The sequence below is a fragment of the Orcinus orca genome, chromosome 11 (genome assembly GCF_937001465.1).
Source record: "Orcinus orca chromosome 11, mOrcOrc1.1, whole genome shotgun sequence".
Taxonomy (NCBI): Eukaryota; Metazoa; Chordata; class Mammalia; order Artiodactyla; family Delphinidae; genus Orcinus; species Orcinus orca.
The window spans coordinates 95728560-95753578 of record NC_064569.1 but is presented as its reverse complement, the minus strand read 5'-3'; the positions used below and the strand labels follow the sequence as shown (position 1 = coordinate 95753578).

General features: G+C 46.6%; 2 protein-coding genes across 5 annotated transcripts in view; both read left to right on the top strand.

Annotated features, from left to right (window-relative positions):
* The first annotated feature begins 6 nt into the window (after positions 1-6).
* Positions 7-20601, top strand: DESI1 (desumoylating isopeptidase 1). The gene is made up of 6 exons (XM_004279535.4): positions 7-339; positions 13224-13245; positions 14374-14443; positions 17633-17742; positions 18403-18525; positions 20283-20601. Exons 1-6 carry the CDS (start codon positions 252-254, stop codon positions 20374-20376), a joined length of 507 nt encoding a protein of 168 aa, XP_004279583.1. The 5' UTR covers positions 7-251; the 3' UTR covers positions 20377-20601.
* Positions 20602-20655: 54 nt separating this feature from the next.
* The window catches only part of PMM1 (phosphomannomutase 1), a 28055-nt gene continuing 23691 nt past the window's right edge, over positions 20656-25019 (top strand). For all 4 annotated transcript variants that reach the window (XM_049693931.1, XM_049693930.1, XM_004279534.3 and 1 more), the window contains exons 1-2: positions 20656-20779; positions 23985-24127. The gene's annotated coding sequence lies outside the window, so the exon portion shown is untranslated. The remainder of the gene's footprint in view (positions 20780-23984; positions 24128-25019) is intronic.

The following is a 25019-nucleotide window of genomic DNA, read 5'->3' as shown; positions in this document are numbered from 1 at the left end:
TCCCGCCCCCGCCCCCGCCCAGTCTTCCGCGCGAAGCCGGCCGGTCCCCGCTCTGTCACCTCACGGTAGTCGTTGCCGGTGGCGGGTGCGGGGGCCCGAGCAGCGCTGGGCGACCTCTACCCCGCCCCTCAGGCCGGGCCCGGGCTCGGTCTCCCCGCTCCCTCCGCTCCCCTCCCCCGTCGGGTACGGGAAGGTCCAAGCAGCTGCCGGGTGCCTGAGGGACTTAGTGGCTGCAGCCGCCACGGGTCCCGATGGAGCCGCCAAATCTCTATCCTGTGAAGCTCTACGTGTACGACCTGTCCAAGGGCCTGGCCCGGCGGCTCAGCCCCATCATGCTGGGTGAGGGGCTGGGGGCGGGCGGGAAGGAGGGCGGGAGCCGGGCCGGAGGGCGCCGAGACGGCCGGCCGAGGTGGGGAGGCCTGGGCCATGGCTCAGGGGAAGGCCCAGAGGATGGAGAAGAGCCCCAGTAGAGAAGGTGTGGGTCTGAGGTTTGGGCCCCCGAAGCCCCTCTTGGCCCTCATCACGTTTGAATCCACGGAGAGGGGATAAAGGAGTCACGCTCTCCCCTAGACCTTCAGAGCCACTTCAGCTGGGAGGTGGGGGAAGCCGGCGCTGGGTCCCCGTGGGTTTCCTGACTCGCTTGGGGAGCCCCCTACACTCCTTCCTCGGCGCTGTGGAGTGGAGGTGAAGATGCCTGCCGCGCGGTGCCCCGCGTGGTGAAAGGGACACTGCGGAGGAGAGCCTTCCCTCCGTGCCAAAATGAAACTCTTTGTGCAGTCTCTGGGGTAGGTGGGGAGAGAAAGCTAGAGCTGCACAGGGGCCCAGCCGTTGCCCCCAGGTAGAAGTAAAGTCAGGTCTACTGGAGCCCGAACTCAAGAATTCACCAAGTTCCGCCTGACAGTGCGGTCTTCTCAACAGCTTCTAAGTTAATTGCTTTTGCCCAGGTGGTAAGAAAGCAATTCTGGGGGAGGATTGGTTGCTGTTGTGTCAGTAAGGATTAGTAAGGGAAGTATTTCTGTTGTGCTCCATTAAACTACTTAACTGCCAGGAGAGAAAATCAGCCCTAGTTCAACATGGATCAAACCTCTTTATAACCCAAATACCAAAATGTCTTGTGTAACATAGGAATTGTCAGGTTTGTGATTTCAGATGATGTTGGGCAGGAAAGGATTCTGGGAATTGAAAATTGAACAGCTTTGGCAACATCCATTTGAATGGCTAGTATTTCCTGGCTTCTATGGAGACATTAGAGAATGTTTTAGTTCATGTCATATCTGTGAGACAAGAGGGCAGAGATCAAGTAAGCAGGGCTGCTTTTGAGTTTCAGTGTCCTTGAGTTTCTAATGTGCCTTAGTGGGTTGAACTTAATCTCTTAACCCTGGGGCAATGAGTGATTCCTATATTTGGCTTCACATCAGAATCACCTAGGGTGCTTGTTAAAGATACAGATAACTTCATTTCCAACATATATTGTTTTTTGTTTATTTTATTTTATTTTATTTTTGGCTGTGTTGGGTCTTTGTTGCTGTGCATGGATTTTTCTCTAGTTGCGGCAAGCGGGGGCTACTCTTCGTTGCGGTGCGCGGGCTTCTCATTGTGGTGGCTTCTCTTGTTGCGGAGCACGGCATGTGGGATCTTCCCGGACCAGGGCTCGAACCCGTGTCCCCTGCATTGGCAGGCAGATTCTTAGCCAGTGTGCCACCAGGGAAGCCCCCAACATATATTGTTAAATGGGAATAGAAAAAATGAAGTTGGAACAGTTCTTTAAATATGCAGTTGTGTGTTTAAAGCAAAGGATACATGGTTGTTTAGGCAAATAATTATCTGGAAGATACATAAGAAAATTGCTAACAGTGGTAGCTTATGAAAAGAGGAACTTAGGGAATTCCCTGGTGGTCCAATGGTTAGGACTCCGTGCTTCCACTGCAGAGGGCACAGGTTTGATCCCTGGTCGGGGAAACTACATGCTGCACAGTGAAAGAAAAAGAGAAGAAAAGGGGAACTTGATGCTGAAGACATACATATATTTTCTATTCAAAATAAGCAAAGTTTTTTTGGCCACGCCGCGCAGCTTGCGGGATCTTAATTCCCCAACTAGGGATTGAACCCTCACCCTTGGCAGTGAAAGCATGGAGTCCTAACCACTGGACCTCCAGGGAATTCCTGCAAAGTTTTAAACGTATGGATTCTAGAGTCTTATTACACAAGTACTTAATAAGAATCTTTTGGAGTTTTGATCCAGAAATCTGTATTGTTAATAAGCTCCTCAGGTAATTCTTATGTAGCCAATCCATTATTAGAAGGTTGGGCCTAGATCTCCAACTGTTAAAATTAATAAGGCCAATCTGAAAGCAAACTAACAGAGTCACTGTTTGAGGAAGGTGCTAGTCACTAGTACATTACATCAGTCAAGTTCTGACTAAATGTCTTGTAATGGAGCCATTTAGTTAGCTTGATCATAGTGAGGAGTTACTTAGGTATTTCCTAGACCCATAAATAAAAGCCTCCACCTTTACACTGGATATTTTTTTGTTCTATTATATACTAGTTATTGATTTTAGCTAAAGGGGGCCTTAGGGTCATTGATTCATGATTCATTCAGCAGACATTGAGTGTCTACTACGTGCTAGTCCCAGTGTTAAGCTTAACTGAAAATGATGTGATAAAGATGTTCTCTGTCATCATGGAGCTATTTAGTGGGGAAGACATTAAAAATAAATAAGCAAATGAAGTAATTACAGATCGTGATAAGTACTAGGTTGTGCAGGAAGCCAACTAGGTGCTGAGACAGAAAATAAGAAGAGGGGATCAGAAGTAGTAACTTTTAAGTTGGGAATTAAAGGATGAGGAAGAAGTAGTCACAAGGTGGGTGGTGAGGGAGTTATAGTGTTCCAAACAGAAGGGGGATTAACCTGCCAAGGCCCTCAAGCAAAAAAGAGCCTGGCCTGGTCTAGAAGTGGCCTGGCCTTTGTGGAGTTTAGTGGGTGAAGAGGAAGGTGCCATAACTGAAGGTGGAGTACTGGGACTCCCTCCCACCCCCCAAACCTTTTTTAATAGATGTGAAATCCTAGAAGACCTCAGCCAACGTCATCAGTTTGGCACATCTGATTCCAGTGGTATTTCTGAGAACATTACCTTGCCTGCAAATCTGATTCTCTCTTCTCTATCCCATTTTCTCATATTGCTTTTATGCCTTTTTTAAAAGTAATGAATAAAGGGTTATCAAAGGTGGTAATCATTACTTTCTAGAGTTAAAAACTTATGGAAAATGGGCATTGCCTTACGGGTGCATCCTATCCAGACATCACTAACCTTAAAGTTGGGTATGTCCCAGTTCTGTTAGGAGCCAACTATTAATTTCCCGTTCCTAAATATATTTGAACCTTTAAAAAATCAATTTGTTTCCTGATTTTTGCAATGAATTCTAAAAGCATATTAATAGCTAGATTTACTGAGTGCTTACCTTGTGCCAGACCCTTTTTTTTCTGAGTATCTTCATGTGTTATATTCTTCACCACAAATTTGTGAGATAGGTCCTGTTATTATCTCCATTTTTCATTTGAGGAACCCAAGATATAAGACATTAAGAAATTTGCCCCCCAGGTCACACAGCTGGTAAGTGGCAGAGCTGGGTTATAAACACAGGCAGTCTGACTTCCAGAGCTCATGTTCTCAGGTATTTTGCTATACCACCTTTCCTGTGTAATATGTTCCTTTATAATTGATGTAAAGTAGGTACCTAGTTCAAGTTTATAAAGGCATCTCTTGCCAAGTGTTTCAAATTTGGATGAGGAAAATAGCTGGATTCAATGTGTATGTGCCATTCATAATCATCGTTTTATGATCATCCCTCCTAGCCTTCATTGTCCTGAACTAGTGTGACCTCATCAGCAGTGCCAACTTATTCTTTTTTTTTTTTTAAAGGGGGAGCTTCATGGGTGGAGTGGCCTGGCTCTTTATCTAGTTATAGTAACCTCTTATTATGACAGCTCCTCATTGTAAGACCCCCATCTAGTCTATTACAATCCTGATTAGACTAGATAAACCCAATGTAATTCCTTTCTCCCCTGAAACAATGTAGACTCCACAGTTTTACCCTGTCCAGTTTTCAGTCTTCTAGAATTGCTTCCTATGAAGGTATTCCTGCTCCACAGTCTTTCACTCATAATGAAGACAGTCCTGGAATTATCCTTATCACTCTAATTGAGCAGACAGCCTGATTGTACTTTTTTTTTCATAGTTACTATTTGCCTAAGATAATTAGCTATTATGATTGTCCTTCAGTTTGTCCTTTTAATAATTTTGGCTGCTCTTTAAATTTATTGACCTCTTTCTGTGCTAAAGTACATAAAGATAATGGTGGAGGTTTGTTATATTTGTTTAATCGTGGTAAGGGATACTTTATATTTGTTGACTTTTTCCGATCTGAAGTTTGTGTGCATGTACGTGTTCCAAGATCACATTTATTTTTCTTTACAAGCCTATCTCAAAATTGTTGTCAGGGGGCTTCCCTGGTGGCACAGTGGTTGAGAGTCTGCCTGCCGATGCAGGAGACACAGGTTCGTGCCCTGGTGCAGGAAGATCCCACATGCCGCAGAGCGGCTGGGCCCGTGAGCCATGGCCGCTGAGCCTCCGCGTCCTGAGCCTGTGCTCCGCAACGGGAGAGGCCATAACAGTGAGAGGCCCGCGTACCACACACACACAAAAAAAATTGTTGTCAGGTTTAAAGACTTAGGCATATGGAATGTGTGTGTGTGTGTGTGTGTGTATGTGTTTATGTATTTCTTGGCAGAATGCAATCAAATGAATATTTGAGATTTTACACTGCTCAGTTCCTTGCTTAATTCTGTAGTACAAATAGTAATGAAATAAAAGACATGGACTCTGTCCTCGAGGAGTTTAATTAGTTAAAAGTAATGCTGTGCATATGCAACATTAGATAACAGCACAAAAGAGATTATGATTAGGACTTCCCTAGTGATGCAGTGGTTAAGAATCTGCCTGCCAATGCAGGGGACATGGGTTCAAGCCCTGGTCTGGGAGATCCCACATGCCACGGAGCAACTGAGCCCGTGTGCCACAACTGCTGAGCCTGTGCTCTAGAGCCCATGCTCTGCAACAAGAGAAGCCACCGCAGTGAGAAGCCCATGCACTGCAGCAAAGAGTAGCCCCTGCTCGCCGCAGCTAGAGAAACCCCACGTGCAGCAGAAAAGTCCCAACGCAGCCAAATAAATAAATAAAGTAAATTTTAAAAAAATAAAATAAAAAGTGAATTAAAAAAAATAGAAATTATGATTAGATGCCAAAAAGGGGTGAGTGGTGAAACAATTATTTTAGGCCTTGAAAGATGGGACAGGCCATGGTGGGCTGGATGTGTCAGAAAGACTTAAGCAAGAACCTTGAGCTCCTGGAGGGCAGGAACTCTGACTCCCCTGTGTGTCCCCTGTGGCCTTTCAGAGCTAGTGGTCAGTAAATATTGATTATAGGAATGATTGAGACTTGAACTCAAGCTTAAAGATTAAGTACAATTTATTTGAATCTGAGGATTTTTTATAACGTTTTAATGCCATCTATTGTGCTTTGTTTTAGATTTTTTTTTGTTCATTGTGTGCACTGTTTTACATCCGTCCAGTGAATTAATTTAGTAATTGTGCAGTTTCTTTCTGGCAAAATGAAAAAACACCAAGCCCTTCGTGATTCTTCTCCTGCTTTTCTCTCCACCCTCACCTGTCTCTACATACTGAACACACTGTACATGAGCCTTTCTCAACTGGGTTCCACAAGAGAATTAAACACTAGGGAAAATGATCTGAGTAGCTATTTTCTCATTCTCCCAATAGATTCCTCAGGGCATAAGGGCTTAATTCTCTTGCAGAACCCCAGTGGAGAAGGGCTGTTTCACACGGTAACAGGACTGAACCCGTTCAGTTCTTTTTTACCTTTAGACTTTTCGAAGGCTGTGCTCTCTGCCAGGAATACTTTCTCTCCCCATCTCTTAGCCTGGATGACTTCTGCTTATCCTTGAGGTTTCAACTGAAATGTTACTTCCTACAGGAAACTTTCCCTGTCCCCCACCTCGCAAATCTTGGTCATGTGTCTCTATAATGTGCTGATAACATCCTGTAATCTCCTTTAATAGCATTTATCATTCTATTTTTAAATTGCATGTTTTCTCATCTGTGTCCACTCCCCCAGTGCCAACTTGACTTTAAGCTCCAATGGGGGCAAGAACTCTTGAGTGTATCCCCAGAGTTTAGCACAGTTACTGGCATTCAGTAAATACAACCTGAGTAAGTGACAGGATGTTGCAGACCTACCTCAAAGCATTGCTACAAGGCCTGACTAATAACAACAAGCAGTGGTTAAGAGGGAACCTTCTGAGTACTGAAATAAAGAACTCACAAATTAGTTATTTTTATTCTGAGAAAGAATCCTGTACTGGCTCCAAGGAATCCTAGTGCTAGAGTATTAAGTAGTTTTAAATCTACCCTTTTTTGAGGATTAAAATACCCTCTTAGTTTTTAGCAATGTTTTGCATTTTGATTTTGTGATAACCTCTCTACCTAAAGGAGGGGCAACTGCCAATAGGCATTTTTTTTAGCCTATAGGCACAGAGGTCCACTTATGTTATACAAATGTATCCTTTTACCTTTTCCCACATAGATTCGACATTTACCTGGTAGTTCCAAGGAAGAATAAGCTGATTTTTTGAGTTAACCCCTTCACATTGCTGGTAATCTGGCAAGTCACATTAAAACACTGCCAATTAAGAACACTTTGTCAGGGACTTCCCTGGTGGCGCAGTGGTTAAGAATTCGCCTGCCAACGCAGGGGGACAGAGGTTCGAGCCCTGGTCCGGGAAGATTCCCACATGCCGCGGAGCAGCTAAGCCCATGCGCCACAACTACTGAGCCTGCGCTCTAGAGCCTGCAAGCCACAACTACTGAAGCCCGCATGCCTAGAGCCCGTGCTCCACAACAAGAGAAGCCACTGCAGTGAGAAGCCCTCACGCCGCAACGACGAGTAGCCCCCCCTCTCTGCAACTAGAGAAAGCCCGCGTACAGCAACAAAGACCCAACGCAGCCAGATAAATAAATAAATAAAAAGAACACTTTGTCACTGTGGGGTGAAATCTAGGAGGTGAGCTAGGGCTACTTTTGATTTATACTAATGAGCTAATACTGCCTGCCCCTGGAGTCCCAGCAACATCACCCACTTTATGCTTATTAATAGACATTTATTTAGCACCAGCAGTATACCAGGTGCTGATCTTGAGCACAACCCATAACCAGCAGGAATGTCTATATGCACAAGCTCCATTACCTTAATTGATGAGGAGGTAGATGGAGTATTTTCTCCTTGGCTTTTATGTACTGACTTTACTTTTTACAATCAGTGGACGGCTGACTAGTGTGGACCTCACTCTACATTCTTTGTTGTGCATGATGAAAAACAGGGCTAATATCCATGTCTTCCATTTGTTTTCTTTTTTTTTGTTTTCTTTTTTCTTTTTGGCTGCGTTGGGTCTTTGTTGCTGCACACGGGCTTTCTCTGGTTGCGGTGAGCGGGGGCTACTCTTCGTTGCAGTGCATGGGCTTCACATTGCAGTGGTTTCCCTTGTTGCAGAGCATGGGCTCTAGGCGCGTGGGCTTCAGTAGTTGCAGCTTGCAGGCTCAGTAGTTGTGGCTCGCAGGCTCTAGAGCACAGGCTCAGTAGTTGTGGCACACGGGCTTAGTTGCTTTGCAGCATGTGGGATCTTCCCGGACCAGGGCTCAAACCCGTGTCCCCTACATTGGCAGGTGGATTCTTTTTTTTTTTTAATAAATTTATTTTTTTACTTGTTTTTATTTTTGACTGTGTTGGATCTTCATTGCTGCTCACAGGCTTTCTCTAGTTGCATCAAGTGGGGGCTACTCTTTTTTTTTTTTTTTTTGTGGTATGCGAGCCTCTCACTGCTGCGGTCTCTCCCATTGCGGAGCACAGGCTCCGGACGCGCAGGCTCAGCGGCCATGGCTCATGGGCCCAGCCGCTCCGCGGCATGTGGGATCTTCCTGGACCAGGGCACGAACCCGTGTCCCCTGCATCGGCAGGCGGACTCTCAACTACTGTGCCACCAGGGAAGCCCTTTTACGTTAGGTTTTTTTTTTTTTTTTTTGAGGGGGCTACTCATTGCAGTGCGCGGGCTTCTTATTGTGGTGGCTTTTGGTTGCAGAGCACAGGCTCTAGGTGCATGGGCTTCAGTAGTTGTGGCACGAGGCTCAATAGTTGTGGCTCACGGGCTCTAGAGTGCAGGCTCAGTAGTTGCGGCGCACGGACTTAGTTGCTCCGCGGCATGTGGGATCTTCCCAGACCAGGGCTCAAAGCTGTGTCCCCTGAATTGGCAGGCAGATTCTTAACCACTGTGCCACCAGGGAAGCCCTTCCATTTGTTTTCATGTGCATACCTCATAGGCTTCAAAATCAACGCAACGGACGTGCCAGCAAGCTTGAGACCTGCAGCCATCTGACCCACCCACTCTCCAGCTTGCTGAGGAAATCCTAGTGGGAAAACAGTCTGTTCCTATAGTGTGCTAATATCCACTGAGCCTAATTCACATCCCAAAATGGCCTTGTGCCCCAATTCAATCTCAGACCCCCACCATCTACTCACCTACTGTACCTCAGTCTGGCTGAAAAAACTTTTTAAATCAGTTCAGTCCCACTTTACAATGCCTTTCACCCCCAGAGGAGGCCATGACCCTCGTTCTTGTCCTCATGAGAGCAGGCCACTGAGTAGCCAACCTTACGTTTCTACCTGAGCTGCTCCAACAAGTACATGGTTACATCCTTTTTTTTTCTTGTCTTTACACTGGACAAACCATGCATCTTTATTTACCTGTTTGAAATGATGTTAATAAATATTTGTTCCACTCTATCATGTAAAGATGTGAGAATAAGGATAATTATGAAGCACTTTAAATTAAGAAAGGATGTAAATCCACTCAATCCATTTTAAATGTTGTTGGCTCCAAGTGTTTGGTAGACAGATTAATAAATGAAAGAATGAATAAGAGGATCTTTTTTCTACAGTTTCTATCACCATTCTATGGATGGATGTGATCTTAAGCATACCTTGATGTAGTTGAATAAGGAGGAAGTATAATGTCCAGCTTACAGATAAATTTAGTGATCAATACAGAGAATATCAAGTAGAATAAAGTAGGGTTTGTATCCCACAACTTTTGAATTGTTTTTCAGGTGTAAAATAAGTGGCAGGATGGTCTCTGAGGCCTCTCTCCAAAAACCCATTATTTTAGTAGGGCTGGGTTTGAACCGGTGCATCTGTACCTGCCACCTGTCCACCTGGGTCATTGAACATAGGCATCTGAGAAGGCAGTAGCAGACTCAGGGTGCAATATGCCAGGGTTGCAAAGTCATTTGAGTAACAAGCCAGGGCAGCAAAGATTGGGATTAAGAACTTTGGCCTCATTAGCACTGTGTGTCAACCACAACAGGTGTGCATGTAGCATCTCTGTTCCAGGTTCTTTGCTAGGTGCTAGAATTGCAAAGATGCATAAGAAACTGACCTTGTCCTTGAGACAATTATAGTCTAATGAGGGAAAAAGGTAGTTTCCATACCAAGGTACTATGAAAGCAGCCATAACACTTTCAAATCATGAAGGCTAAAAGAAGAGTTAGTTTTTATTTGTTTGTTTTTATTTGGCTGCGTCAGGTCTTAGTTGCAGGATCTTCGTTGCAGCACGTGGGATCTTCTGTTGCAGCACGTGGGCTTCCTTCTAGTTACAGCGCGCAGGCTCAGTAGTTGGGGCACGGGGGGCTCTAGAGCCCGCAGGCTTCATTGCCCCGCGGCATGTGGGATTTTAGTTCCCCGAACAGGGATCGAACCCAAGTTCCCTGCATTGGAAGGCGGATTCTTAACCACTAGACCACCTGGGAAGTCCCAGAAGAGTTAGTTTGTGGGGGGCATATATTATGTGCCAGGCACTGTGCTGGGCCTGTTTTGTGTGTCATCTCTTTTAACCTTGGAAATGTTATGAGGTAGACACTATTACTATGCTTTTTTTTTTTTTCCTGACAGAATAGGAAACTAAGGTTTAAACAATGCCATCCAGAAAAACTTCCTGCAATGATGGAAATGTTCTAGATCTGCACTGTCCCATCACTAACTGCTAACCACATGTGGCTACTGAGTACTTGAAATGCAGTAGTCAACTGAGGAACTGAATTTGTTCTTTTAATTTTAATAGCCACACGTGGTCAGTGACTACCATACTGGACAGCTTAGGCTTAGAAAAGTTCTCAACTTCTACAAGTTCATCTATATGATCTGGTCCTCGATTACCTCTGCTCATCTACTTTTCTCCTCCTCACTCACCAAGTCTAGCCACACGGGCCTCCTTAAGGTCCCTCAGATACACCTAGCATGTCCTGCCTCTGCATGGCTCCCTCCCTTGCCTCCTTCAGGCCTTTGCTCAAATGACACTTTCTCAAAGAGGCCCACCCTGACCATCCCTGAAACTCCCAGTGTCCCTTACCCTGCTTTTATTTTTCTTTATCACTCATTATTGTTAACCTACTATGATTTATTATGTTTATTAGTAGTATTTATTGACTATCCTATCTCCCCACCCTGTAAATACAATGAAGGAGGTTTTTTTTCATCTCCTTTGTTTACTGATGTATCCCTACTGCCAAGAATATTGCCTGAAGTATAATAGTCACTTCATAAACATTAGTTCACTGACTGAACTGATAGGATTCAGACCTGGCCTGTCCACACTAGAACCTGTGTTCTTGTTCACTACACTGTACTTCTTCTCATACAAGTATAGTGTTTTTCCCAAAGTAAATGAGAGCAGGAACAGTCAAGAGAAAGCAATATCCCTTATATGTCCAGTTTCATGCATCATTGCATGTCTCCAAGGAAATAAACAACAAATTGCTGCCATTTAGACAGCAAGCTGTTTTATAAGTGGCAGTCCAGAAGAGCACATCAGCTCTATTTAAAATGCAATGTTAGGGCTTACCTGGTGGCGCAGTGGTTAAGAATCCGCCTGCCAGGGAAGTCCCTAACGTTGCATTTTATTTATTTATTTATGGCTGTGTTGGGTCTTCATTGCTGCATGCAGGCTTTCTCTTGTTGCAGCAAGCAGGGGTTACTCTTCGTTGCGGTGCGCGGGCTTCTCATTGCAGTAGCTTGTCTTGTCGCAGAGCACGGGCTCTAGGCGTGCGGGCTTCAGTAGTTGTGGCTCAGAGGCTCTAGGGCGCAGGCTCAGTAGTTGTGGTGCACGGACTTAGTTGCTCCGCGGCATGTGGGATCTTCCCGGACCAGGGCTTGAACCCATGTCCCCTGCACTGGCAGGCGGATTCTTAACCACTGCACCACCAGGGAAGCACCTTCTTTTATCTTTTGAAAGTCTTCATCCTTTTCCCCAAGGAGGCTATCATATGTAATATCTCCATTTATAAAACTTCTGTGTACCACACACTGTGATGCTTTATACAGATTATCATTACCGGTAACAACAACTTTGTATTGAAGAAACTGTGGCTCAAGTTGAGTAAACTTGCCCAAGATCCATCGCTAGCAAAGGGAAAAAGCTCAGCTCTGAACCTGTGCCATATTCTTAACTGCCTCTGATGACACTATGCTGAGCCATCAATAGGTTGTCATGCAGGACCCATGGTTTCTTCTGTCTCTTCCAAAAAAAAGAAAATTAGGCTACTGTTATCTTATTTTAAAAGCTTTCTTACAGGGGCAAAATAGTGCAACTTATGCAAAGGGAGAAGTGTAATCATATCACCTCTCCTTCCACACAGTGCCTAGAGTTTCATCCTTTAGAAAGTCACAGGGCAAACACTGAAGCATTGAAAGTATTCAATTCAGCAATCAATAAACAGTTACCATAAAATTATTACCAAAGGTGAATGAGTGATGTTTGATAATGTTCTCATGTCTTTCACTGCCCTTCCTCTTCATCCTTAGCACTGTGGAATCTCCCGTGGGCTACTGCAAAGACCTCCTCACTCTCGTCTGCTCTCTCTACTCTCTGTCCTCCAATTCATCTTCTATTCCTACAGTTATCTCTTAGAAGATACAGTTGTCATTTAAAAACATGGATCTGATCAGGGCACTCTACTGCATAAAAACCTTCAATGCCCCACAGTGTAGGGCAGCCTTCAGTCCAGGTTTGCCCTACTTTGCTCACACCCTGGCCTGCCACTCGTCCTCTTACCACCATCACTGCACCCTTTGTTCTACCCTGCAAGACCTTAGTCTTTTTCACAACTATGCATTTGTACATACTATTCCCGCTGGCACAAATGTCCATCCCTCCCCCGTTTGTTCATTGGTTGAATTGCAGCTCGTGAAGGTAATTCTTTATCTTTATTATGTTTACCACTATTATGGAGCCTATCAACATTGTGTTTTAGTAAGTTACGTGTGTCTCTCTCTTTCCATTTGACTTTGGGCTCCTTAAAGGCAGGACAGTAATCTGTTCACATTTGCATTTCCATACCTCGCATCATTTCTGGCACATAGAGGTGTAGAATACATGTGCATTGACTATTCCAATGGATGGCATCGGCAGTTTGCTCTCTAATTTTCTAAAGGAGTTCACCTCACATATGCTCCATGAAGAAGTGGACAATAGTTTTTCTATACTATTTTTAAGATTCTTTTTTCTTTTTTTTTGCTGTGGACCATTTTTAAAGTCTTTATTGAATTTCTTACAATATTGCTTCGGTTTTTTTATGTTTTGGTTTTTTGGCCACGAGGCATGTGGGATCTTAGCTCCCCAACTAGGGATTGAACCCACACCTCCTGCATTGGAAGGCGAAGTCTTAACCACTGGACCACCAGGGAAGTCCTCTATACTATCGTTTTGCTTTATCTCTGTAGATGAGACAAAGACATTAAAAAGGCAGAGTTGAGTTGACCCTAAAGGGGAAAGAAAAGCAGACATAAAATTGGGTACCTCTATACCAGTGTTCCATCTTGCATTCTGCTTAAGGATTCTGATTATTTTTTCAGCTTATTTAACACAACATACCATGTCATGACCTAAGGACCTTATTGGAGGAGAATTGCGTTCCTAGAAAGTCCCCCAGGAGGTTTATAATGGGTTACTCTGGGTTTGACTGATGTTCTGAATTTACTCCGGCTGGGGGGCCAGTTAGTCTAGTCCCAAGTGGTTAAATCTGTTCTTTTTTTCTCCACAGGGAAACAACTGGAAGGCATCTGGTAAGCTGGGTGGGACTCCTTAATTGGCTGGTTTATGAAACCAAATAGCACCCATGCATTTCAGGTTCCAATCTGTGGCTTCCAGTTTGAAACCTAGCTCTCTCAAGTCACAAATCTTCAAGTTCTAAAGCAGTGGTTCCCAGCCAGGAGTTATCAGTGTCTCGAGACTTTTGGGGTGGATGGGTGAAGGCCAGGGATACTGCTATAAACATCCTACATTGTACAGGACACCCCTCCACAATGAAGAATTTTCCAACCAGAAATATCAGTGGTGCAGAGGTTGAGAAAGCCTGTCCTAAAGAAAGGTGGAATGATGTTATGCACACCCCTGACCAAGCTTTCTAACTATGGAAGTCATGAGTATCCCACATGTCTGTCCTAGAACACATTCTACTTTGGTCTCTCAGACCCATCCCTGTCAGACACAAGGTGGTGGCTGGGCTCAGTTCCATTTCTGAGAAAACCTTAGGTCAGCGTTCTGTCTGGATCCTAGAGCCTGCTGACATATTGGTTGACCAGAATGACCCTTTGCTTTGTTTGACTCGAACCAAGAAGTAATATGAGCACCTTCACCTGAAATAGTTTCACACTTATCATCTGGCCTTTCTCTCAACATGGTCCAGGTTAACTGCTCCTGTTAGTTTAAAAAGTCTGGGAACACACCTTGGTCTGCAGAGATTTATTTCAGTAATTGATTTGTTAATACTGGGGTGAATCTGTAAGGACTCCTCTCTGCTTACATGATCTACAGCGGTGGTTCTCAACAAGGGACAGTTCTGCCCCCAGAAGACCTTTGGCGATGTCTGGAGACATGTTTGTCGCCACAGCGGAGGCAGGTAATGCTAGTGCCATCTAGTGGGTAAAGGCCAGGATCTGCTGAACATTCTAGAATGCACAGGTCAGTCCCCACAACAAAGGATTAGCCAGCCCCAGATGTCAGTAGTGCCAAAGTTGAGAAACTCTGGCCTATGGTATTTATCTTACCTTTGTTTGGTTAGTTTTATAAAGATGTTGACCTTATAAGTCATATCCTTAGGCAGAAATCACTCTCATTGCAGTGTGGTGTTTGCTTTTTCTCGGACCAATTTTAAGCTTTCTGGCTTATTCGGCCTCTTCTCTGCATTGCAGGCACACCTCCATAGTTGTACACAAGGATGAGTTCTTCTTCGGCAGTGGCGGTATCTCCAGCTGTCCACCGGTGAGTGTCTTCCCCCACCCTGTCTGCAGTCTCGGGTTCCCATAGACCAGGAACTTTGTTCTCCTCTATAGTTCTGGCTTCTTGCCCAGTGTATACAGGCCTGTGGCATAGTTCCTCATGGTGACCTTAAGACTCAGCTCAAGAATACCCTTCCCAGATCTTCCAGCTAGCTGACCTCCCCTCTGCTCCCATGGTATTTGTGGTCCCTCTGTGTCACACTGAGCATGTTATGGTGAAATGGGCTGTTCCTGAGTCTCCAGGGGGAGCCCTGTGTAAGCTCCTTGTAAGCTGAGACTGTCTCATTCTTCTGTCACCATCACCAGCTCAGTGCCTTGTGCATGGTATGAACTCAGTCAATGTGAAGCGCAGTCAGTGTGAACTATGAGGGCTCTGAGAGGTAAAGTGAGTTGCCCAAAGTTACATGGCCAGTTACAGCACCAGTACTAAAACTCACGTCTCTCTGACTCCAAAGCCCATGCCCTTTTCCAGAAAATTTGTCGGAGCTGTCTAAGGGTCGTCACAGGAGGTACTCAAGCAAAGACTAAAAAAAATTCTTTTTTTAAAAAATTTATTTATTTGGCTGCGTTGGGTCTTCGTTGCTGCGCGCAGGCTTTCTCTAGTTGCAGCAAGGGGGGACTACTCTTTGTTGAGGTGCGTGGACTTCTCATTGTGGTGGCTTCTTTTGTTGTGGAGCACAGGCTCTAGGCACGCGGGCTTCAGTAGTTGTGGCATGTGGGCTCTAGAGCGCAGACTCTGTAGTTGTGGCGCATGGGCTTAGTTGCTCCGCGACATGTGGGATCTTCCTGGACCAGGGCTCGAACCCGTGTCCCCTGCATTGGCAGGTGGATTCTTAACCACTGTGCCACCAGGGAAGTCCAAACCATGCATTTTGATACTTATAAATGGGAAGTCATTTTTTTTTATCTCTTCCTCCCACTGGCCCCCCCACCTCATATAACAAGTCCTTTGTTAAGCCCACGTCTGTTCTATCTTGTAAGTGTACCTTAAACTAGTCTAATTCTCTTCATCTCGTCTCATTTTTCCAGAGCTTTCACCTTAATCCAGGCCACCCTCATTTCTAGCCTGGACCACAGCAATTCACCTACTGTTCCTTCTCAGTGAGTTCTCTGTACAGGAGGCAAAGTGATTGTTTCAGAATGAAAATCTGATCATGGCATTCCCCTGCTTAAGTCAGTACTCTGCCCGTTGCTCTTGGAATAAAAACAAGAAAGCTCAGCATAGCCTACAAGGCCCCATCTGATCTGGTCTCGGTCTCTCTCTCTGTGTGGCCTCTTTGCAGGTTGTGCCCTTCCCCACCCACCTCTTCTCATTCCTTGAACACACCTTGGACATTTAAACCTGTCCTCTGACTTCAGTCTACCTCCCTGACCCTTCATGTAGTTATGCCTCTCCATTCTCCAGATGAACTCAATGTCACTTTCTCAACCAAGTCTTCTCTGACCCTTCGGACTGGGAAGGTCCCCTGTCTTAAGTACTGACAGCAGTACTTTTTCCAACAAGACCCTATCGCAGCTCATAATTATACATGGTTTATGGGATTTTTTGGTTTGCCTTCCCTGGTAGACTATAAGCTCCATGAGGGCAAGAATCTCATCTGTTTTGTCCAATGCCTAGCATAAGGCCTGGCAGATAGTAAGTTCTCAATACATATTTGTCATATGAGTGAATAATAGGGGGTTGAATAATGACCTTTTAGTTTCTTGCAACTCTGACTACAATGATTATCTTGCTCACCATGTTTTCCCCAGTGCCTAGAACAACATCAGGCACATAGTAGGTGCTCAATAGCTGCTATTGTGTGAATTTATGGTCTTTTCAGGGAGCTCTGCTCTGGAGTACTCGCCCTTACTCCTCAGCCCATTCCCAGCTCTCTCCTCTTCAGTGACCCTGTTGCTTTCCGCTTGGCTGGTTTCCCCCAGGACCTCGGTCTCTCCTTGAGTCTGCTATGGCAGTCTGTTAACCCATGGCTGAGACTTTTCTGTAGGTCTTTCGGGGACCATTAACTCCCTTGCCAGAGGAACCCTATCACCTCGTTAAATTAGCCTCACAGATCAAAAAGGAACTGAATTGTGGAAATATTTGCCAGCCTGCCAGCTTCCTCACAGTTCTTCACATTTTCCCAGTGTTACAAGGGATATCAAGTGTGTCACAAAAAAAACTGGCTGCATACATTATGAATATAGACCTGGAAAGATGGCCTGTCAAGTGTGAGCCATTTCTAGTCGTCCTGTTCTGCCCTCGTGAGTAGGCATGTTGGGGCCAAAGGGAGACTTCAGATTCCGGGTTTCTATCCTTTTATCAACTGAATGAATGGACAGTGTCAGGAGTCTGACCTGCAGGAGACTAAGCTTCCCAGGGCCCTGCCAGAAACAGGACACCTGACTTCTTAGCCATGTTGCCAGCACGTGGCGATGGAAAGTCTCCAGGGAGCTCTAAGCCATTATAACCTTGACACAAATAGGAACTAACTCTTGGGCTTCCCTGGTGGCTCAGTGGTTAAGAATCCGCCTGCCAATGCAGGGGACACGGGTTCGAGCCCTGGTCTAGGAAGATCCCACATGCCGTGGAGCTACTAAACCCATGCACCACAACTACTGCGTTTGCGCTCTAGAGCCCACAAGCCACAACTACTGAAGCCTGCACACCTAGAGCCTGTGCTCCGCAACAAGAGAAGCCACCGCAATGAGAAGCCCGCGCACTGCAACGAAGAGTAGCCCTGGCTCGCCACAACTAGAGAAAAGCCCGAGCGCAGCAACGAAGACCCAATGCAGCCAAAAATAAATTTAAAAAGTAAATAAAGGGGGCTTCCCTGGTGGTGCAGTGGTTAAGAGTCTGCCTGCCGATGCAGGGGACGCGGGTTCGTGCCCCGGTCCGGGAAGATTCCACATACTGCGGAGCGGCTGGGCCCATGAGCCATGGCTGCTGAGCCTGCGCGTCCGGAGCCTGTGCTCCGCAACGGGAGAGGCTGCAACAGTGAGAGGCCCGCGTATCGCAAAAAAAAAAAAAGTAAATAAATTAAAAAAAAAATAATAACTCTTCATCTGTCATGGGTGCTCTGAGAGTTAAAAGTTGTTGGAACAGAACATTTGTGGTCTTCCATGGAAAACCACATGAAAAAATTCAGTGGAGAGAGTGATTTACTGACTTTCTTTGGGTTGGCTTTTTTAGGGAGGTACGTTGCTTGGGCCCCCAGATTCTGTGGTTGATGTGGGGAGTACAGAAGTCACAGAAGAAATCTTCCTGGAGTACCTGTCCTCCCTGGGGGAGTCTCTGTTCCGGTGAGTGGAGACAAGGGTGGTGGTTAGTTGTGTCTGTCTCCCCCACTAGATGATTGGCCCGCAGGGGCAGCCACCAGGTCATTTCCCCCAGAACACTCAGCGTGTTTGACCCGGTATTTGCTGAATAAATATGAAGGGAAAACAGTTAATCGTTACACAAAAAGAGCTCAGCATTGCCTCCAAGGCCACTGTTCCATCCCAGCATATGTACTGCTGAAACTTTTGAGGAAAGGAAGGGCTGTTTATTCCTTCTGATTAAAATCAGCTGCTGCTATTTCAGCACATGCTGCTCTCAACAGCAGTATTTTATCCTGAAAATCAAAAACGGAATTTGTAGAGAGGTTGGGATAAAATACAAATTTGATCATATTTTCTCTTAAAGAAACTTTAGTCAATTTGAAGTGTTAAACTCTAACCCTGTAGCTCTGATTTTGTGACTATAAAGATTCTCCTGAAACTGTGGAGGAGCCAAATGTGTTTATTTCATCCTTCCCTTAAAATGCCCAGAGTGGCAAATCAGGCTCTCCTTTTGGGTGTAAGAGAGGGGAAATCGCAGTCCTCAAATTCAGGTGTGCTCACCATTCTGTTACCTGGTTTGAATGATTTCCCATACATGGTTGCTGACTTTCATATCTGTTTCCCAAACCTCACAATGTACAGAGGTGAAGCCTACAACCTCTTTGAACACAACTGTAACACCTTCAGCAATGAAGTGGCACAGTTCCTGACTGGGCGGAAGATCCCTTCTTACATCACTGACCTTCCCTCTGAAGTTCTCTCCACGTAAGTGGCCTCTGTCTCTGCCTTTGAAATCCCCATTCACAGACAGGGCCTCTCCTCTGGCCCACATCTGCCCCCACTGTTCTCAGCAGAATCCTCCCAAGCTGGGTGGGGTGTCATGATGGCAGCTTCTAACATAGAACGCCACCATTCTTTCTACTCTCGGGTGCTCACCTGTGTTACCTTCACCCTCCTTGGAGTTGGACCAACTCTATCCTGACCTGAGTGCAACTGCAGAACTTAGAAACCCAGTTGACGCTGGCCCCAGTGTTTGTACAGAGTCCTGGTATCTGTCTTCCCCATTGCACATGAAGCACGCCACTCCCCAGAAATGCCCACTTAAAAGGCGGTTTAGATAGACGAGCTGAGAGTAGGTCAGAGAATTAGTAGGGTGGCTTGTTTTGAAACTGTTGTTCGTCCTTCTTCCCCTGCACCTTGAGTTCTTTGACACCTTCAAACCTCCTAATCGCCCTCGTACCTCGTAGCGCACAGTCAGCCTTCGGTAGATGTTTTCTTCAAAAATACTGTGTGGCCCCTCCCTCCCTGATGTGGTCCAAGCTTTGTGGGCCATCATCCAGGCACCCCCAATGCCATCACACCCCTCCCTCCCTTTGCTGTTGATTGCGTTCAGGCAGCTTCTGCCCACTCTAGGACCGGGTCCATTTGCTGACTCTGACTCAGTTTCTCCTGAACTGGGGACCTGTTCAACAGGGATCCTGGCAGGTTTAGCAGACTCAGCAAGGTGAGCTGTTCTTCGCACCCAGGTAGGAGCCCCTCAGGAAAACCTTACACAGGAAAGAAGGCTATTGTCTGTGTCGAGCTGGTGAGGAGAGCCCCACGTCCCAGTCCTGGCCCTGCCTTCCTGTTCCTTGGTGGGTGTGTTAAACACCACAGCATTGCTGAAGGATCTAGGTTATTGGGCCCTGAGCAAACCCAAGTAGCTGGAATGTTCTTGCTATTATTATTTGATGGGTGGGGTTCCTGGACTTGTTGGAATTGGGGTTAGTATTTCTTCGTTTCATCAGTTTATGCTTTAGAATACTTCATTTCCTTTGAATTTGGGGATGGTTTTCAAAAATGGCAGTATCACCGAAGAAAAAGAAAGCCAGTAACTGAGATGTGTTGTGGGCAACCGGACTTAAGGTTGCGGTAATCTTGGAAAGTCTCTAAGACTACAGCATTTGTGGTCTTTTTTCCAGCTAAGCTACTCTGAGAGCAAACTGGGAGCCCTTTATACAGTGGCATTAACACCTTCTGACATCCTGCACCTGTCATTTTTCCTGAGTATTCCCTGTACTCCCTAGAAGACCTCAGTTCCCTGAGGAGTCCAATTATGTACCATCCTCACTTCTGACTTTTTCTTTTTCATATCCTTTTTCTTTTACCTCAGCTTCCTCACTTAAACTTTATCTTCTTGTACCATGAGAATTAAAAATACAAGTACAGAAAGTACAGAAAGCTCTAGTTCCCAGTACGTCACCAACCTTTTCAAACCACAGCTAACCAGGAGGCAAAGGTAGTACGATGGTAGCATTTACTAAGGAGGGGACACCAGGAGTAAAAATGCAGAGCAGCTATGTAGAGATCCCCTCTATGAAAAAGGATGGATGAGATAGGTGAGAAAATTAAATGGACTGTAGCGAACTTTTTCCTGGCGTGGCAGAGCTGCTGCACGTGTGGGCAGAGCTTGGCGCGCCGGCCAGCTGTGGCAGTCTGCGTCCGAGAGCCCACTCCAGCTCCCGTGTTTGTTCTCTCTGCAGGCCCTTTGGACAGGCCCTGAGGCCCCTCCTGGACTCCATCCAGATCCAGCCTCCCGGAGGGAGCACGGTGGGCCGACCCAACGGCCAGAGCTAACAGGACTGCATGGGACCGCCCTGCCTCACCAGGGCTTTTCCTTTTTAAACAAAACAAACCCTACCAGATTTCTATTTTATAATTTTACATCAGAGCTAACAACCAGGGAACGGCTTTTTAAATTTCCCAGGGAAGGAGATCATCAGGCTGCATGTAGAACAATGCTGCTAAGAAACAGAACAAAATGCCATCCCTTCTAATAGTATTATACTAATTTATTCAGGCTGTCTTGTCTGTGAGTTCACTTTTGACGCTGCTTCCTAAGCGTCCTCCACACTGGAGAAACAGAGGGCATTTGTTTAAGCAGAAAGCAAGAGACACAGTCTAGGGGAGCCCCAGCCCAGAACCTCTTTCCAGAGAATGCCCACGCTCTACCCAGGTTGCCACCACCTGTGGGACCCAGGTGAGTTTTACATTATCCATGACCTGGAAACGGTTACTCTCCACCATTAAATGAACCAAAGGATTTGGTGCACATGGGGCCAGTTTCAGGATGACTAAACCAGCCTAAGTGAACTCTTTAGCCATGATCTCTCTCACCTTCCCTCTCCTCCCCCAAGCAAGGCCATGGGGCGGGCTGGAGCAACCAAAAGCCTCAAGATGGAGGGGGAGTAACAGCAAGTGTCAGGCCAGAGGAAACAGGATAAAGCCATTCCTCCCTCCACCTAGACTGATTGCCAGTCCTCTGACATCAATCTTGGAGAACCTGCTTTGCTGTCTACAGGCTGCATTTCCTCAGCATAGCTGACCTGTCATAGTTAATGAAGGTCTGGAGCAGCAGAGACCTTTTGTCTGCAAGTAATAATGTAGGTTATTTGCAGTCACTGTACCCACCCCACCCAGACCAATATGCAGTATTCAGCTAGGGGCCAAGGGGGAATGATTCCCTGCTCTTGGAAAATATCCCTGATGTAGCAAGAATAATGATGCAGAATCAAGGTGGCAAGAAAATTTAGAGTTATTTCTGATATGGATTTTTACCTTATCCTAAATGTGTTTTGAAGGCACGTGTTATTTCTGGTGTCATTCTGACGTTAAAGAAGCAAGGTTGAGGGCATGAGTGGGCATTTTCATAAAGAGCTGCTGCTAGGAGCTTATAGGCAACAAATAATCTGGAAGTTTCTAATCTGGGGAGGCTTTCATATTCTCTTTCTTCACGTGAACCTCCCTAACTTGGGAGAGTGAATGTGGAGAAGAACTCAGAGCTGCGTGGTACCTGAGTCCCAGCCCTGGCATCCTCGGGCCCCTCATGCCGTGGCTCCTGCCACTTCTCAGACTTGAATTATGTTCTCTTTCCTGGCCTCTGGCCTGCAGCAGGTGCCTTTCCTCACCAAAAAGCTGCTGCTCACCTCTGGCCTCATCTCCTCCCATCTCTGCCATTAGCCATGGCAATTGGCATCATCAGGGTCTCAGCTAGAGGACAAGATGTTATTCTGCCTTAGTGTTTGCCTGTGACCTGACCAGGGCACGTCCATGATGACTAGCTGTGATGTCAAGTGACATTTTGGAACTGTTAAGATTGGAAGCCAAACCAGTGAGCACTTTAATTCTTCTCAAGACCCACTGATTGGCCAGTGTGCATGGTAATAATACATTAGAGCAGAAACTATCAGGGGCTGTTATTTAATGTTGACCGACTGGCAGAATTGGGCCGTGGAGAATGGGTTTCAGGCTGGCTTTCTCCTGGGAGGGCAGCATGTGGATCAAGGCCATGGCTCTGCTTCTCGGCTGCTGGGTTTCTCTCCTTTTTCAGCTTGCCTTGCCCAGCGCTCTCTCCCTTCCAGGCTCCTGCTCCAGACCTCTCTGCCCAGGGCACTCAGCTCTGGCCAGAGCATGATGGGCATCACAAACTCCTTCTCTTCTCCCTCCTCCCCCACGTCCAGGCTCAGCTGATTGCTCTCCTTCCAGTAGTCACCTCCAGACCCAGGGCTGTACCACGAAGTTAGCCTGAGTGGCTCCCCTGAGAGACTTTGAGTCACTTGGTTCATTGAAAGACACCCTTCATGTGCAACAGCCACTTGTGCCAATGCCTGTGCCTTAGGGTTTGTGGGGGGAGAAGGAGGGATCAATAAGCCATCTTCTCAGCTCTGCAGGAAGGCAAGCCCTCCCTCCCCCACCCTAGTCCCACCATCACTAACTGGAAACCTAGTCTCAGGCTAGGAACCCCCCCAGCCCCATCCTCACATTTGTCTGTCTATCCCAGAACCTCAGGAGCCTGCTCACTGTGACCAGCGAGCTCCACACGGGCGTGCGCAGGCAAGCAGGATGAGAAAGATGTGTGTGACTATATCACACAGGTGGACACCTCTATCAAGGTCCATTGGTTTAAAGGGACAGGGAAGGAGGAGGAGGGATGAGACTGTCACCCCCTCCCAGAAATAAAGTTTGTACCTTTGAGATTCCTTTTCGCCCTTGAAGTCAAACTAATAATTGTGTCTAGTACGAAGGTGTTTGCTGTTTTTCTTTGGTATTTTTTCTAATGCAATAAACTCATTTCTGCCTGTGGCATCTGGGTAGCGCTTGAAGGTCTGGGTATGCATCCACCATGAAGCAACTCCAGGCTGCTGCTTCATCTGTCTCCCTCTGAGCCTAAATATGCTGAGTCTGGCTATGCCGCCTTTGCTTGGTTGTATACCTTGTGGATAATAAGTGTCAAGAGCAGAGAAGAATGTATGACTTTCACCATTGGATTATAAAGATGGGGAAAGGGCCCAGAGAGAACTCGACTTGCCCAAGGTCACCTCGTGACTGGGGGTGGAGTAAGACTCAAAAGCCTGAGCTGCTGGCCCCAACCTCTGAGATCTCAGAGGACCTCTGACCTCACCAAGAAGTGTTCACTTCTGGCTTCAGTTTGGCTGTAGGCTGGGACTGTGGCCCCAGGGATCTCTCCCCACCTTGTTACTGTCACCTCACTGAACAAGTGTTGGGGTGGGTGGACAGCTCTCTGAATGTCCCCTGATAGGACCAGGCTCATCAGCTTGGCTGCTGGTGTCTGCAGGTTCAGTCAGGCCACTTTGAGTGAGCACCTTCCACTCACAATGGACGTGAGATGTGAGCAGTGGTCCCATTTTACAGATGGGGAAACAGGTGCAGAGAAACTAAGTTATCCATGTGGTGAGTGGCTGAGCTGTTGAATCCAGGCTGTGTTCTCACCACCACCCAGCTGAGACCTCATCATTGAAGCACTGTATCTTTCCAACATGCTAGCTTAAAAATTAAACAAGAGATTCTGTCTTTCCAGAGGACACAGAGGGCAGGTGGCTTTGGCTGACATATTTGCTTCCCAAGAGCTGACATTTTCAGAAGCAGGAGTCCTTTAAGAACACCTGGTCTGGGGGAGTTCCGTGGTTTGTCTAGTGGTTATGATGTGGTGTTTTCACTGCAGTGGTCCAGGTTCAATCCCTGGTCGGGGAACTGAGATCCTGCAAGCCACGTGGCACAGCCAAAAAAAAATGTGCACCTGGTCTGAGATCACACAGCCTGGGCTGAAGTCCTAACTTTGCCATATATGGGCCAGTCTGTTTATCTCCTTATCTGTAAAATGGGGGAACTGGTACCTACTTCACAGGGTGGTTTTGAAGAGAGTAAATGGAATGCATTTTGCCCAGTGCCTGGCACAGATTAAATGATCAATGAATGTCAGGCCGAGGACGGAATCCATTCAACAGCCACTGACTGAGGACTCCTGCCAGCCAGCTCTGTGCCGAGGCCCTGACCAATTCTCTGTGCTGAGGACGGTTTACAAGATAAGGTACTGCAGACTTGCACTGTTTGCATCAGGTGGGGGGAATGGCAGAAAACAGATATTTTACCCTTAGACTTCGTGACTCATGACAAGTCACTGTGGGGTTCGTTCATTCAACCCCACAAACTTCCCTGGGAGCCTACCGTGTGTCAAGCGGCACTGGGCTCTTTGCTGGGGTACAGTGGTGAGCAGGACTGATAAGGCCCCTGCCCGGGCAGGGGTTAAATTCTGGGGAAGCTGGGGGAGACTTGGGGAGACATAGGGTAGACAAGTTCAGCAATCTCAGGTGGCAATTGCGCTAAGGAAGAAATAAAACCAGATGGCAGCATAGTGTGTGGTGGGAGTCGGGGGGGGGGGACAGGGGGATGTTTTAGGAGGCTGGGGAAGCCTTGTGTGACGAGGTGATGTTTGATCTGAGACCTAAATGACAAAGCACAGATCTGAGGGAAGAGCATTCCAGGCAGAGGGAGCAGCAAGTGAAAGAACGTTGGAGGGACTGAACGGGGGCCAGAGCAGTTGGTGCATGAGCAGAGGGGTTGGTGGGAGGTGTTGAGGTAGTTTCTGGAGGGGCCGGTGGGCCAAACAGTGCAGGGCCTTGTAGGTCAAAGAATGATGTGATTGATTTGCACTGTTGAAAACAGACTTGGGGTGGGGGGAGATGGGGTGGGCGGGTGGCAGAAAACCAGAGAGGAGGGTAGCGCAGTTGTCAGGCAAGAAGTGAGGTGTATTGTGCATCTGCTCTGTGCCCAGAGCTGTGAAGAAGCCCTGGAAATTGGTTTGGTCCCTGCCCCCAGGAGCTTAGAGTGCCAGGAAAAATGGAACAGCCCTTGTGAAACATGCAAAGGCAAGAGCTACAGGACTGCAGAGCCACTGTCAGGCACTCACTTTTACTGCACTA